General features: G+C 44.4%; 1 protein-coding gene across 1 annotated transcript in view; it reads right to left on the reverse strand.

Annotated features, from left to right (window-relative positions):
* ADCY2 (adenylate cyclase 2) overlaps positions 1–14,901 on the reverse strand; it is a 385,343-nt gene that overhangs the window by 47,126 nt on the left and 323,316 nt on the right. Inside the window, exons 17-18 of the mRNA XM_055308552.1 lie at positions 10,195–10,314; positions 3,127–3,296 (exon numbers count right to left, since the gene is read on the reverse strand). Coding sequence (XP_055164527.1) covers positions 3,127–3,296; positions 10,195–10,314 — 290 coding nt within the window. The remainder of the gene's footprint in view (positions 1–3,126; positions 3,297–10,194; positions 10,315–14,901) is intronic.

The following is a 14,901-nucleotide window of genomic DNA, read 5'->3' on the forward strand; positions in this document are numbered from 1 at the left end:
TAAGGGAAGCAGGTGAGGAGAGACTTTTCGTTCCAGCCAGCATTGGGGCCCCTCCGATTATCCGGGAGTGCACCTGCTGGTATTCATTTTATCCAACAGATGTTTATTGAGAACCTACTTACAGGATGGCAGGCACGGTTATAGGCACTGTGGATACCAGAGTGGCACTTGGTTCAGACCTGCCCTTTTCTCAATTCAAGGGTATCTCTTATCTGCATCACAGAAAAGGAGAGAACAGACAACAGAGCCCCAGCCGATTCATTCAGGGAGATCCATTCCACGTGTGCAGGGGGAGAGGGCTGCTCGGTCTTCAGCAGGAGCTTGGGGTAGGTCTGCCAGCAGTGCTGGCTGCCGACACGGGGGCCAGTCCAGAGGCCAAGGTGGACACTGAGGATACTTACTGCCAGAGCCAAGCGCACATTCCAGAAAGAAGACCAGGACAAGAGCCAGGAAACTGGGAGTGAAAGGGGAGGGCAAGGATGCAAAGACCAGAAATAAATCAGTAAACGAAGGGATAGGACCACACTCGTCTCCAGTGACACGGATGAGCTCAATCAGGAATGGATGTGCTGCCTGGCACTCCCATGAGCCAGCTCCCTCCTTGAAGGGCGCCTCTGGCTTTGGAATTTAGGGATGTTCCCTCTTGAGGCCTGCCCTAAGGATCCTAGCATCCTATCAGAAAGACTTGTGTCAACATCGACACCAGGCAAGGGAGGAGGAAACCTTCCTCCGGTGCTTCATGGGAAAATCTCTTGAATCTCACAGAATAAAGAACGTACTGGCATTGATGGCTTTGGGCTCTGGCATGAGTTACAGGTTACATCAAATCAACAGAGGCTGGAGAAATCAGGAGGGAAGTGGAAACCCCTGCTCTTAACAGTCTCTCATTCGGGGTTAGTTTTTTTTTTTGTTTGTTTGTTTGTTTTTAGTTTTTTTTTTTTAATTTTTTTTTAATTGGAGTTCAATTTGCCAACATATAGCATAACACCCAGTGCTCATCCCGCCAAATGCCCCTCTCAGTGCCCGTCACCAGCACACCTCCCCTTCTACTACTCGGGGTTAGTTTTAAACTGACTTTGGGAACGTTTGTTCATATCAAGGTATTTTCAGGGGCACCTGGTGGCTCAGTGGTCGAGCGTCTGCCTTTGGCTCAGGGCGTGATCCGGGGGTCCTGGGATCGAGTCCCCTGTCGGGCTCCCTGCAGGGAGCCTGCTTCTCCCTCCTCCTGTGTCTCTGCCTCTCTCTCCGTGTCTCTCATGAATAAATAAATAAAATCCAAAGAATTTTTTTTCCAAGGTATTCTGCTGTTCTGCCAGCAATGGTCATCTTTTGGAGGAGGAATGCTTCTGGGGCTACTTTGGCAGCTCTGAGGAAGCGGGTGTGGAAGTGCCAGGACCTCCCGGTGAGGAGGAAGAAGGGGGGGGCAGGTGCGCCCCTCCCCCTGGCAGGATGCTGCTTCTGTAGGAGGGAAAGCAGGTCCCTGAGGCTTCTCGGGTTGCCCTAAGCTGTAAGGTTCTTACAAAGACAAAGCTAGGAGAATACCCACAAAGGATCTTGAATGAAATGAAAGGACTCTGAAAGTAAAAACTTCTTTTCTTCAACCAAGTAACTACTCTCCTGTTGCTCAGTTCTAAGCCGAGATCCTGTGTGTCTCAGGTCCCCAGAAGTAATTCTCTCTCCACCAGAAACTCGCTAATCTAATTTCCTCCTTTTCTTTGGATGTTTAGCATATTCAGGAGCTTCAAATTTAATAAAGGGAAATTCAGCAGTATCATCGGCTGCACATAAAATCAGTAACACCACTTTTATGTGGGGATTTGATACAGGCTCTCTGGATATAGGAGAGAAATATTAAAGCATGTCTACTTGGTGATTCTGAGAGTTTATTGGGAAATTAACTCCTGATTTCATTCTCGTCCTTGCTAAGGAATCATAAACTTTCCTTAATACCATTATGCATTTTTGCAACTCCACTACTCTCAGTTTGATTACAGATTATTAGAGCTTCATGGTGTGGAGGATGATGGAAATTAAATTATGTGAAGAGAATGCACTGCAGTTGTGTTTCTGAAAGTGTTCTTATTGGTAAGAAACGTGCACACAGTGAGGTGCCCACCGTTCTTGTCACTGAGCCTCCAATGGACAAGTAAGTGGCAGTGTGCTAGGAACACAAGCCATCTTTCTGGAGCCACACATCTATGAAAATAGTTAAGGCATTTATTTTATGCTAAAAAATATAGATATTTTATGGAGGATTATGCAACATGCGTATAGAAAAACCTCAAAGTCTGGCGGGTCCAGAAATAAAACTAATGCTTGATATCAAAGGTTTTGCAATTAAGATGTGAGATGGAGAATAGCATAATGATTACATTTTTCTCCAAGCAGAGGATAAATATTCATTATGAGCTTATGGAAGTAATTTGATGGTAAGAAACCTTTCATAAACCTGAGGAGGGGTTTGAGGACCATTCTCCAACCCAACCTTCCCAAGCTAAGGACTGGATGCTATCACAGTTGTGTCTTTTCTTGGGAGTTAATATCTTCATAGGACACAGAGTTGCCAATTTCCAGTACTCCCTCCACATAAGAGTGTAGTTTAGGAAATCTCCCCTAAGAACTTTAACACTATCACTTGTGACTATATCCACTTATTATTCTGGTATTTTCATGTATGTTGATTCATTTGTTTTGAACTGGGGGAGGGCACTCTGCCCTGTAGGACACATTTGGCGATGTCTGGAGACATTTTTTGTTGTCATGACTTGGGGTGGGTGGTTGTGCCTGGTGTTTAGTGGGTAGGGGCCAGGGAATACAACAGAAACTTATTTAGTCCGAAGTATTAACAATGCTGAGGAAGACAAACTCTAAGTTATTCTTATCAATACAGTGCAGATGGGAACACAATTCACTGAACCACTTCCTACCTACTAAGTGTGTATGAGGATACACATTCTACATAATCTCTAATGAAGACACATACCAGCTTTCTGAGCCATCATCTTAAAGAAACCCACACATGATGTTACCAATGACAAAGGTATTGCTAATCTGTTTACTCGACACACACTCACGTGATCAACATCCCATGAAAGAACCAAGGAGAAGGAAGAGGATGCAGGTTACCTCTCGAATAAGACCTGGCTGTAGTCGTCCAGGACGTGGGCGTGAGTGTGCAGGAGGATGGTGTTGTAGGCCACCAATGCCACCATCATGATCAACATTTTCAACTCGTAATTCACCCGCAGGAACACCGAGCAGGAAATCAAACCCAGAATGCAGCTGTAGATAAAGTACTGGAAGAGGGAAACAGATCGGATAAACGCTCAGGATCTCTTCTGGGAAATGCTGGAGTGAGAATTAATGGTGGGGATCATTGCCGAGTTTGCTAGTAGCTTCTAAACTGGCAGTGAAAGCAGAGGCCCTTTTCTGTTTTCTGACCTAGAGTGGTAAATACACAAACACCTTTGCTTTAAAAAAAGAATTATTCATTGCATGGCTGGCTGACCCACTGGGGCAGGTTCATTGAGGATAACTGTGCAGAATGCTGAACAGAAATAATTTTTCAAAAATATTTTATTTATTCCTGAGAGACACAGAGAGAGGCAGAGACACAGGCGGAGGGAGAAGCAGGCTCCCTGCAAGGACCCCGATTGGGACTTGATCCTGGATCCCAGGGTCACGCCCTGAGCCGAAGGCAGATGCTCAACCCCTGAGCCACCCAGGCGTCCCCAGAAATAATTTTTAACAATGTATACAGAAGGCACGTCATTACAAGCAAATGGCATTTGCTTCTTGCAAATGAAAGCAATATGACTTTGTAGACATTTATAGACCTAAAAAGTTATATTTATGACTTTAAAAAGTTATAGTACACAGACTCTTTTTTGGCCTTTCAAGTTTTCATTTATTAAGAGGATATAAATTGGGGCACCTGGGTGGCTCAGTGGTTGAGCATCTGCCTTCTGCTGAGGTTGTGATAGCTGGATCTAGGGATCAAATCCTACACTGGGCTCCCTGCAGGGAGCCTGCTTCTCCCTCTGCCTGTGTCTCTGCCTCTCCTTCTGGGTCTCTCATGATAAATAAATAAAATCTTAAAAAAAAAATCTCTTAAAAGAATAGGCAAAGTGGGGGCCCGGAGCCATGCCAGCCCGGAGAGACTTGCTAAATGAAAGGTTGCCAGTCGCACAAAGCCTTTATCTGCTGCACCACCGTGTTTTTATGAACCAGGGCTAGCTGCCATCAGCACTCCTAGAACGGAAGCAGCATTCAATAAAGTTTAATAATTTTAATAAAGCATAGCTCCGACTGATGTTTGATAAACCCTGTCTTTAAAAAATAGCCTAGTTTGTAAGCCACTCAATTTTAGTGTCATTATATGGAATAAGCCATGTAAGGACTACTTATTTTTGTTACTTTAGTTCTTTTATTTCCCTGGCTAAGGCCGTCCACAGTGAGCTATCTGGAAGGCTAGAGATATTAGGTCATCCATCCTGTCCTTGGGGAAGAAAGAAGGCAAGGAGTGAGCCAGTCATACCAAGCACCTCCTTCTCTGCGGGAGCCAGGCTCGGTGAGCGGAGGCACCCCCGCAGGAGTCAGCACAGACCCCGTACTTGTGAGGACTTGGACCTGGCATTTCAGCTTCATAAGGAAGACCAGTAATTGTCCTTGATCACACAGCAACTGGGTCACTCTTTGGGGGGGGGGGGGATGGGGGGAAGCTTTCCCCAATAAGGCAGCATTACAGGTGGCAGCATTTTATGGGACACTGCGTGTTCTAAGCATAATTTCTTTTGGTCCAAATTATCAACTCGATGTAGGTCCTCCACTGCGTGACACCACCTGCCCTATAGCAGAGGGCAGGAGGAGGAAAAGTGGAGAAGAATGTGTCCAGATGGGGCTGCATGGGCTGGCAGAGTGGAAAAGCACAGCTGAGACATCCGTGGAGTGGCCAGGAGCAGTGGCTCTGTCTCTGCCCCCGAGCAGGAGGTAGGGAAGGTGGCGTGTGCTCTGAAGCCAGTTCTTATTCACATGAATCCTGCCACTATTACCTTCTCGAAGTGACTAATTAGCCACCAGAGAGGGCAGGCACGAGGGCTCAGGGACAGGATGGGCACCAGGCCTGGGGACAGCCAGTGGACGCGGCCCAGGCCATGCTGCCGAGTGCCTGGGGAGGGCCGCCCAGGGAATGTGCGCAGCAGTTGGACATGGAGGCTCGTTCCTGCTGAATCCGATGAGATGTAGGCTTCTACTTCTCACATCTTTCTTTAGGTTCATTTTTCTGCTAACTCACTGTTACATTTTTCAAAAGTATCAATCCACGACAGATTGAAAATTAAAAAAAAAAAAAAAAAAAAAGCCAAACTAGTCCGCCTGGGTGGCTCAGTGGTTGAGCATCTGCCTTTGGCCCAGGATGTGATCCCGGGGTCCTGGGATCCAGTCCCATATTGGGCTCCCTGCAGGAAGCCTGCTTCTCCCTCTGCCTGTGTCTCTGCCTCTCTCTCTCTCTCATGAATAGATAAATAAAATCTTAAAAAAAAAATGGAAGCAAAATGAAAATGGGGCCTTCTCCACGAGGAGTCTGATAGGCCCTGGTTTACGACCTAGCAGTCTCTCTCACTCAGTAATCAAGAGTACTATAGAACTGCTCCTTAAAAGCCATGAAATTGCCTTGGGAGCTGGAAGGGGGGAGGCACTCAGGTCCAGACAGGATGCTGCTGCTAAAATCATGCTGAAAACCACAGAATGAACATGATCAACATGGTCAGCCTAATGGAAGGAGCAGAATTAGGAGCCACGATGTGTATCAATGTGTGCATGTGGGGTGGGAGTGGGGAGATACAATTGTAAAGGTTTTCTTCATACGAAACATGTGCCAATAACTATACAAATATGTCTATGTTTTACTTTTTAAACTTCATTCTTAGGCTTTTAAAAAGTTTTCATATTATAGGAATATTTACTAGAATATATATGTTAATGGGAAGTAGCATTTAGTCCATTCTTTATTAAACAGCCTCTCTGGAACACTTGGAGGCCACGCACAAGGTGGTCTTGGAATTGATTAAAGGTAGGCTGGCAGCCTGCTGACAGCGGTAGAAGGATGTATGAACGGGGGGGGGGGGGGGGGGACAGCCTGAGGAGGCCAGGCCATGGGTTCTGAATATCAGCTGTTTCCATTAATAAGGCACCTGCCAAGGAGAATGTGGATGGGCAAGATCTCTGGTGGCAGGATCTTGATCTGACTTCTATTAGGATGTAATGACTAGGGGCCCCTGGGTGGCTCAGTTGGTAAAGTGTCTGCCTTTGGCTCAGGTCATGATCTCAGGGTCCTGGGATCCAGCCCTGCATCAGGCTCCCTGCTCAGTGAGGAGGCTGCTCCCTGCTCATGCTCTCTCTCTTGTTCTCTCTCAAATAAATAAAATCTTAAAAAAAAATGGATGTAAAGACTTATGACCTATTTCTATATAATTCTGATATAGTTGATATATTAGTTAAGGTTGCATTATTTATTAATATGTAAAATTAATTATTAATATTTTAATTACTAAATATCATTTGTTAATGTTAATCTTAAGTTAACGAAGCTAAAACTAGTTAATATGGTTATTAACAGTATTGATATAGCTAACTGATGAAATCAACTTGCATTTTAACACCAAAGGAACAACCAACCACTATTATCCACTAACCCCTTAAGTCTCTTCTGGGCTCAGTGCCCTCACCTGGAAAAATGGGAATTCCAGGAACAGTGGACTCATGGGGCAGGTTTTTCGGATGAAATGATATAAATGCCTGATATGGTACAGACTGCCTACGTGGCAAAAATCCTTTGTGGTTGATATTGTTGGGCATTTTAAAATTACTTTTTCTTCCTACTACAGGAAAGATACATCTGATGTTAAAAATTAGGGAATATATAGGGGTTCCTGGGTGGTTCCATCGGTGAAACGTCTGCCTTCAGCTTAGGTCACGATCTCGGGGTCCTGGGATCAAGTCCTGCATGGGGCTCCCTGCTCAGTGGGGCATCTGCTTCTCCCTCTCCCTCTGCTGCTCCCCACCACTCCTTCACTCTCTTCCTTTCATAAAATCTTTTTTTTTTTTAAGATTTTATTTATTTATTCATGAGAGACACAGAGAAAGAGTGAGAGAGGGGCAGAGACACAGGCAGAAGGAGTAGCAGGCTCCATGCAGGGAGTCCGACGTGGGATTTGATCCCGAGTCTCTAGGATTACGCCCTGGGCTGAAGGCAGCGCTAAACTGCTGAGCCACCCGGGCTGCCCTCTTTCATAAAATCTTTAAAAATCTTAGGGAATATATAAAGGACACAGGGTTTAGTAGCAGGATATAACAAAATAGCATAATATATTTAAACAATTAGATTTACTCTAACTTTTAAGTTGTTGGCTTTTTTTTTTAAATTTCTTGTGTGATCTTGAGGTTACATAAACACTTTGATGAATACCTTTGTCTCTAAGTGTTTGCACCTGTAAGATTAATTTCTAGAATTAGTACTGCAGGGTAAAAAATATGCTTATTTTTATGTTTTTTGATGCTACTGCAGATTACCATTAGGAAGACAGAGTCATATCGCTTTATACCACCCGTGGCAGGGAATGTGGACTCTCTTCCCACCACCTTGTCAACCTCAGATACCATGCACGAGGGGGAATAGAGAATAATGTATAAGTTATGCACACCCACAAATGGCTTTCTGGATGTTCCCTTCTATCTATTAAGGGGGAAGCCAGGATGTTTCCAGGTTCCTGTGGGACTCTTTGCACAGATATTGCATTATTAGGTGCTGTTCGACAGTGCTTGAGCACGTGGGGTTCCCTGGCAAAGCTCATCACAATCCTCTTTCTGAGGACTTATCTTTGGAATAGAAGTGGCTTGTGGATGAAGTTGGGCCTAGATTTTATTTTATTTTTTTTTAAGATTTTATTTATTTATTCATGATAGTCACAGAGAGAGAGAGAGAGAGAGAGGCAGAGACACAGGCAGAGGGAGAAGCAGGCTCCATGCACCGGGAGCCCGACGTGGGACTCGATCCCGGGTCTCCAGGATCGCGCCCTGGGCCAAAGGCAGGCGCTAAACCGCTGCGCCACCCAGGGATCCCTAGATTTTAAAGAGTGCGGAGTTTTGCAGAATCTTTTAAGACTGAATAAATGCTACTTTTCCCCATCTTGGGTTTCTAATGATTTGCTTCTTTTGAAAATAAGAAGTCCTATGGACTTATCTAAATGAGACTCAGAATGATGAACCCGCTCCACTGCTTTTCATGACGCCAAGCATAGTGAGTTGTTGCATTTGAAAACACTGGATGGAGAGATTTAAAAAAAATGCTTAGCCAGCTCTCTGTTCCTTTCTTATGAAAATGCATATTCACTGTAAACCGTTGAACGTGCAACGTGAGGGCCGCATGGGATGCTCCCTCCGTGGGCTTGTGGACACCCTGCGAGCCAGTGTTGTCCATTCACAGAGGAAGCACCTTTGAATTTTTATTATTATTATTATTTTTTTAATATTTCTTTTTTTTTAATTTTTTTTAATTTATTTATGATAGCTACAGATCGAGAGAGAGAGAGGCAGAGACACAGGCAGAGGGAGAAGCAGGCTCCATGCAGGGAGCCCGACGTGGGATTCGATCCCGGGTCTCCAGGATCACGCCCTGGGCCAAAGGCAGGCACCAAACCGCTGCGCCACCCAGGGATCCCCTTTATTATTATTTTCAATCCTTCCCTACAGAAGGCAGCTCCAAACTGTCCTCGGTGAGATCACAGCCACTAAACCCTTAACGTGCATCCTGTCTCTCACTATTCACTTCACTGAAATAGAAGACATGCTGTCTGATGCTCATGGGGGTTTACGATAATGTCTAAATGAGGGCCCAGACCTCTTGGACGAGGGATGGAGCTTAAGCCAGTCTGTCTTCCTGGGCTTGTGGGGCCATCATTAGGGACCTTGGTCGGCTTGCCTCAGAAGCCACTTCAAAAGCACATCAGACACCCTACTCTGTACACAGACCTAGGAGCTTCCCAGGAAACTGCAGACAGATGGGGTAAAGGATCAAAGCCAAACAGCAAGAGAGCAAACCCGTGAGAGAAGAATGAGGAAGGAAATCTCCTTTATCACCACAGCTAACGGAGTTTAAAAGATTCGTAAAGAATTTTCATTTTTATTATTTGTTTTTTTTTTAAAGATTTTATTTATTCGAGAGAGAAAGAGAGAGAGACAGAGGGAGCAGAGGGAGAGGGAGAGGGAGAGGGAGACGGAGAGGGAGAGGGAGAAGCAGGCTCCCTACAGGGAGCCCAATGTGGAACTTGATCCCAGGACGCAGGGATCATGACCTGAGCTGAAGGCAGATGCTCAACCACTGAGCCACCCATGTGCCCCAGTAAAGAATTTTTAAAGTATACATACTAAATTACCAATTTCAATCCCCCAAATGGTTCCCTTAGCACTCTTGAAATGGACTATATGGGCCAGAAACTCAATGGGAATAATCTAAGCTATTTAAATGATTACACAGGAAAGGAGAGAACCAAAGCTTTTTTTTTTGGCACAGCGATTTATGACTTGAAGTTACTAACTAGCAAATAATACTAGTAAATGAGTAAAAGGGATTTAACCTTTTTTGCTTAAAAGACTGACATGTTAGCAAGTTTTGAAATCTCAATTTGGCCCTTCTGGACATTGGTTAAAATGAGTCCGTCGGCAAGGATTACTTGAGGCTATCCTCAGTGGGCAGTGTTGGCAGCCAAAGGAGAGGCAGAAATACGAGACGTGGTCCTGTCATCAGTCAGGAAGCCAACACGAATCTACTGGGACAATTAGCAAAGCCTCTGAGCCACGAATACAGAACTTCAATGACCTACAATCCAACAGCAGATGCTGAGTTCCATGGTATAAAATGTAGCGGTAAGAGAATAAAAGCAAGAGACGTCTGTGAGAGCACCAAAATGACACCATAGGTTTGCATGTGTCTAACTGGTGTCCATTAGCCAGGGCTGCCCTGAACCAAGGCTGGCAGTTTTTAGCTGTTCAGGGCCTAGTCAGTTATCCACACCAAAGAGGAAACCTCTTTGAAGGTGAAATCTAGAGCAGATCAGAAAGTGGAGGCCATCGCATCGAATGGGTGAATAACTCACGGGAAAACAACAAAAGCAATAATAACGAGTGAAATGTTCTTACCGGGAGGAAAAACAGATTTTGTGCACGCAGAATCGCTGCCTGATTACTTAAGGCAGACAGACTCATGTTTGATGTATTGGCAGTTGGAGGAATTGTTTCCTCTGGATCACTCAGGAAAAACTGCAAAGAAAATGTTTTTTCAATGAATTAGTACACAGGAGCTAAAGGAGTTAGCAGGTTGGTGCTAAATTATTAATGGCTATGTTCCTTCTGCACAGTAAGCAGGATTATGTGGGCAATCTGGTGTCTGTATTTCCATTGCTAATAGCTTTATCTTGTCCTGTTTGAAGCTTTGAGAATTTCTATTAAATAAGCAAATAACTACTTATAGTTGTGCTCCACCATTCTAGTGAATTCCAGAACCACACGATTGATAGTAAAGCAAACAGAAAAACACCTCTGTTAAATATTAAATTATAAATGTACAAAGTACAGGGCAGAGGGCTTGGTTAGAATTACCTAAGGTCGACATCGCCTCGCACCCAGACATTCAACCCTACCAAGAAATCAGAGCCTTCAGATTTTTAAAAAAAAATGTTTGCCGTGTCTTCCCATCTCATTTCAAACATTAACTGGGCCCAGGGACTTTTTGATTTTAAGAAATTAATTGTGTGGACAAAATGAAGTAATGAGTGTCAGCACTTGTGTGTATTATTTGTGAGTGCTGGGTGGTTCAGGATCCTGAGGGATCAAATGTTGAGAGGATGAATGCTCTGAGTAAGGACTGTAGGATAGGGGTCCTGATTTAAAAAAAAAAAAAAGTAATACTGATAAAATGAAGATGGTTAGCTCTCATGTCATGGTCACCTACGTCAGCACCCAGAAGGAAAGTGTCAACCAGTTACCAGGTAGAAGAAATTCAGTCTCTCTGTTTCTGTCCCTCTTTCCTGGAGAAGCTGAAGCATAAACTGTTGGGATGACTACAGATCAGCCACTTTTCCATACCAGGGCTGAGGGTCAGGAAGTTCTCAGTTAAAGGTAAACCAGAGAATTACTCCGGCCAGGTTCCCTTGGCTGAAAGAAATGCATCTCATCCAAAAAGGAGGTTGTGTTTCCCGTGTAGGGCTAACCATAGGTACCCAAGATCTAAAAACAAAGCTTTCCTGTATAGCTTCTGTAATTGCTTCAGTTTCTATTGACTTATTTCCTTTGATGGCAGATGTCAAATACCTAAACTAACTGATGGTGGTAGATAAGGCATTTATGTAGTTTACTCTTGGGAACATTCCTCTGGGATTCCAAGAATGATACCGGACACACTGTTTCTACTCAGTGTATCATTGGATAACATGCAGCAAAATACTAATTTAAAGTTCAAGGAAATGCAGATTTCTTTATATACTGCTAAAAAATTATCAAAGAATGCCATAAGTCCTGGTCAAATTACAAATGTGCTAATACTTTGGAAAAAAAAATTACATTGGGGGAAACAATGGAGTAATTGCTTGGCAAACGCTGGGATCCAAATTTTCACAAACATAGATTTGATAAACCCAAGACATAACTCATTTAAATATTACTGAATCAAGAAGAGACAAAATAAGACTGTATAGCTGGCTAGGCTACTAGTCTTAAGCACCTGGATCTTAGTATTGATAAAAACTTCTGGATTATATCACCACAGAGAAGAAAATAAATGTCTGCTGTACAAAATAGTAGAATATATCCTGTGAAAACTTCAATCTTGCAAGGAGGCTATACAATAAATAAGATTTGATTTGAATTTGAAGAACAATAGAGGGCCTCAGTCACCATCCCCAACACTGCTTCCTTAACCCTTTCTGCTCCCTTTTTCTAAGTATTTACTAAAGACTCCCACAGCCAAGAAACTCTCCATTGTCTGTGGCATCACCGTGTGATTTGGCTCAATTTCCCTCCTCAGTCTCCTCAAAAGTCACTTAAAAAAAAAACAACGACAACTCAGGTCATCTCCTAATTACAGCCAGTCAAATGCCCTGGAGTCCTAGCCTCCTGTCCTTCTCTCTTCCAGGCTAAGTGGCCTCAGCCTCGTCTACAGCACACATTTCTGGCATCCTAGTTACCTGGGGGAAGTCCTCTCTGGACCCACTTTCTTATTGTACCACATTGGAAGTACCTGGGAAAATGACCTCTAATACAGCGTACTGCGTATTTTTAGCTTTATCTTCGAATTTTACATTTCCAGGGCAGTTCAAAAGATTTCAGAATTGTGTTTTTCAAATGGTATTAAATTGTGAACATTATATTTACTGTTCTGCTTAATGCCTGATGACATCATCGTTTGTCATTTGGTTGGAATTAGAAGTCTGGATGACAACGTCCTAGCTCAGCATGCTCACTCCCTGTCCATACGTCTCATAAAAGTCTCACTATTTATGATATTCTCTGGGAAGTATCTTAGAAGAGAGTGTAAAATGACGGGGAAGTCACGAGATGACATGGGCAAAATGTCAGAAAAAAAATGGCAGCTTCTCATTGGAGCTTTTCACGCATGATTCTGAAGAGTCAGCTGGGATCTAAAGAGAACCAAACACATTGGCACATTGGTCCCTCAAACCCTCTATCTGGAAAAAACCTGGATACCTGATTGCTTTTCCCCACTTCTTATTGAGTTGTTTGGGGTCCCATGGGGTCAACACCAGGTGTTTAAAAACATTCTGGTAAAATTGCCATGGTCCATTTCAAATAAAACTGACCTGGACATTTTGTCATTTATGTTCATGTGCAGGGAGATTTAAAGGAGGCAGTCCTCTGAACATACTGTTTGTGGGGACTGCCTCTAGGCTGTGAAATTTCAGGGTTTGAAGCAGTACGAGCAACCAGCAAAGCACTGGAGACCCAGGGTGGAAGGGCCATGTGCCAGCCAGTGGCAGAGGGTGACGCTGGGCAGCCCCAGCCCTCACATCACTGCCCACACATCTCTCCTTTCTGAGGCCAAGACAGGGAGGGCCACTGATACTAGAGAAACATCCAGGAGGGCTGCTTGCCTGAGGCTGGAAACCTTTGGGGAGAACCAAGAGGCTCCCCAGCTGGGGAGGGACTGTGCATCAAGGAAGACAAGAATGTGGAAAACATGTTCTGTGAAATAAGTCAGACCCGAGGACACAAATACTGGGCCATCCCATGTGCACAGAGTCTAGACCAGGCACATTCACAGCAGGTAGAGTGGAGGTTATGGGGGCCTGGGGAGCAGGTGTGAGCAGTTAGTGTTTCACAGGCACATAGTTTCTGTTCGGGATGATGACAAAGTTCGGAGAAGAGTTGTGGTGGGTGCCCAGCAGTGGGAATGTCCTCAATGCCACTCAGCTGCACCTTGAAAGATGGTTAAAATGATCAATCTTATGTGATGTGTATTTTACCCCAAGGAAAACTAACACACATTAAAAACCGAAAAAGAAAGGAAAGGAGGAGAAGGAAAGCATTGTTGCTTTATCCCAAAGAGAAGACTTAAAAATCACAAGAGCTTTGCAAGAGGACCTGAGTGAGGGCTACAGTTTTCAAAGGAAACATCTTTAGACAGAAAATTAAATTTTCTTCCCAGGGACTTGAGCAAAGCAGGCAGCTCTCGACCCCCAGCCCACACACAAAAAGAGCTGCTTGTCCTATTAAAGTGTGAGTCAAAGGCCTGGATCAGGCTTGCTGGGCTAATGAGTACTAAGACATAGCAAAACCACAGGTTGGGACCGGGGCTCAGCTAGTCTGGAAGTTGTGTTCCCAAAGGAAGCACTGAACAAATTTTAAAAGCTGGGCTGAATTAAACAGAAACCTCTCCAGGAGGGGGATCTGAAGCAGGGTTAGGAGAAAAGGCACAAGAAATCACGCCGAGAGCACTTAACAGGGTGGTACAAGTAAAGACTGGAGGGCACCCATGTCCCAGCGGAAGGGTCGTCTTGCCCGAAGGGGAGTGGGTGACCCTGGAGGCCCACCTCCCCTGCACGGCACCCACAGGTGCTCAGCCTCTGCATGCTGCATCAGCACCACCTGGTGATGTGCATGACCCAGGTGTGGTCACTGCAGCCTGTGGTGTGGCCCATGACTTGGGACACCCTGTGTCTGTCCATGCAATCCCAACATGGGGGGTGGGGATCCAAGTAGCGGAAGGGCATTCCACTGCAAATCTTCGGATGCGAGCAAAAACCGCACCTCGGTGATCAAGTGCTTTCCCTTCTGTGATTAATAAGAAATCATAAGAAACCTTTACAATCAGGGGAAATGATTTCCTTTCTCTACCTAGTGTTGCCTTTCATACTGTTTCATGAGGTTTCTCTGAAATAAATACCAAAGGAGTATCTGCATGGAAAAGACCTGCTAATTTCATGGCGCCAGGTATCAATAAAAATGATGGACAGAAAAAAAAAAGTCACCTGGCTTCCTCCTTGCCCACAGCCTCTGCTGCAGCAGGAGGTGGCTCAGTGCGTGAAGCAAAGCCTTGTTTCATTTCTCTCCCGAGGGCCATCTATCATACTTCTAATGTGTGTCCCCCAGACTTCTCTACCTCGGTTGGCAATAAATTCCTTTCTTTGTGAGAAAGGAACACAACACTGGGAGATGTATTTCTGGTCCTGAGGATATATTTCTTCTCCAATGGAAACAGTTAATGTAAAAAAAAGTAAATCTGCACCTAAATACCTAAATGCTCAGCATCTCAAACATTTACAGACAGTGATGGGCTAAGTATTAGTTACACTAAATATTCTCTATGAAATGCCATCAGATCTGTTTCCCACA

Source organism: Nyctereutes procyonoides, unplaced genomic scaffold (assembly GCF_905146905.1).
Source record: "Nyctereutes procyonoides isolate TBG_1078 unplaced genomic scaffold, NYPRO_anot_genome, whole genome shotgun sequence".
NCBI lineage: Eukaryota > Metazoa > Chordata > Mammalia > Carnivora > Canidae > Nyctereutes > Nyctereutes procyonoides.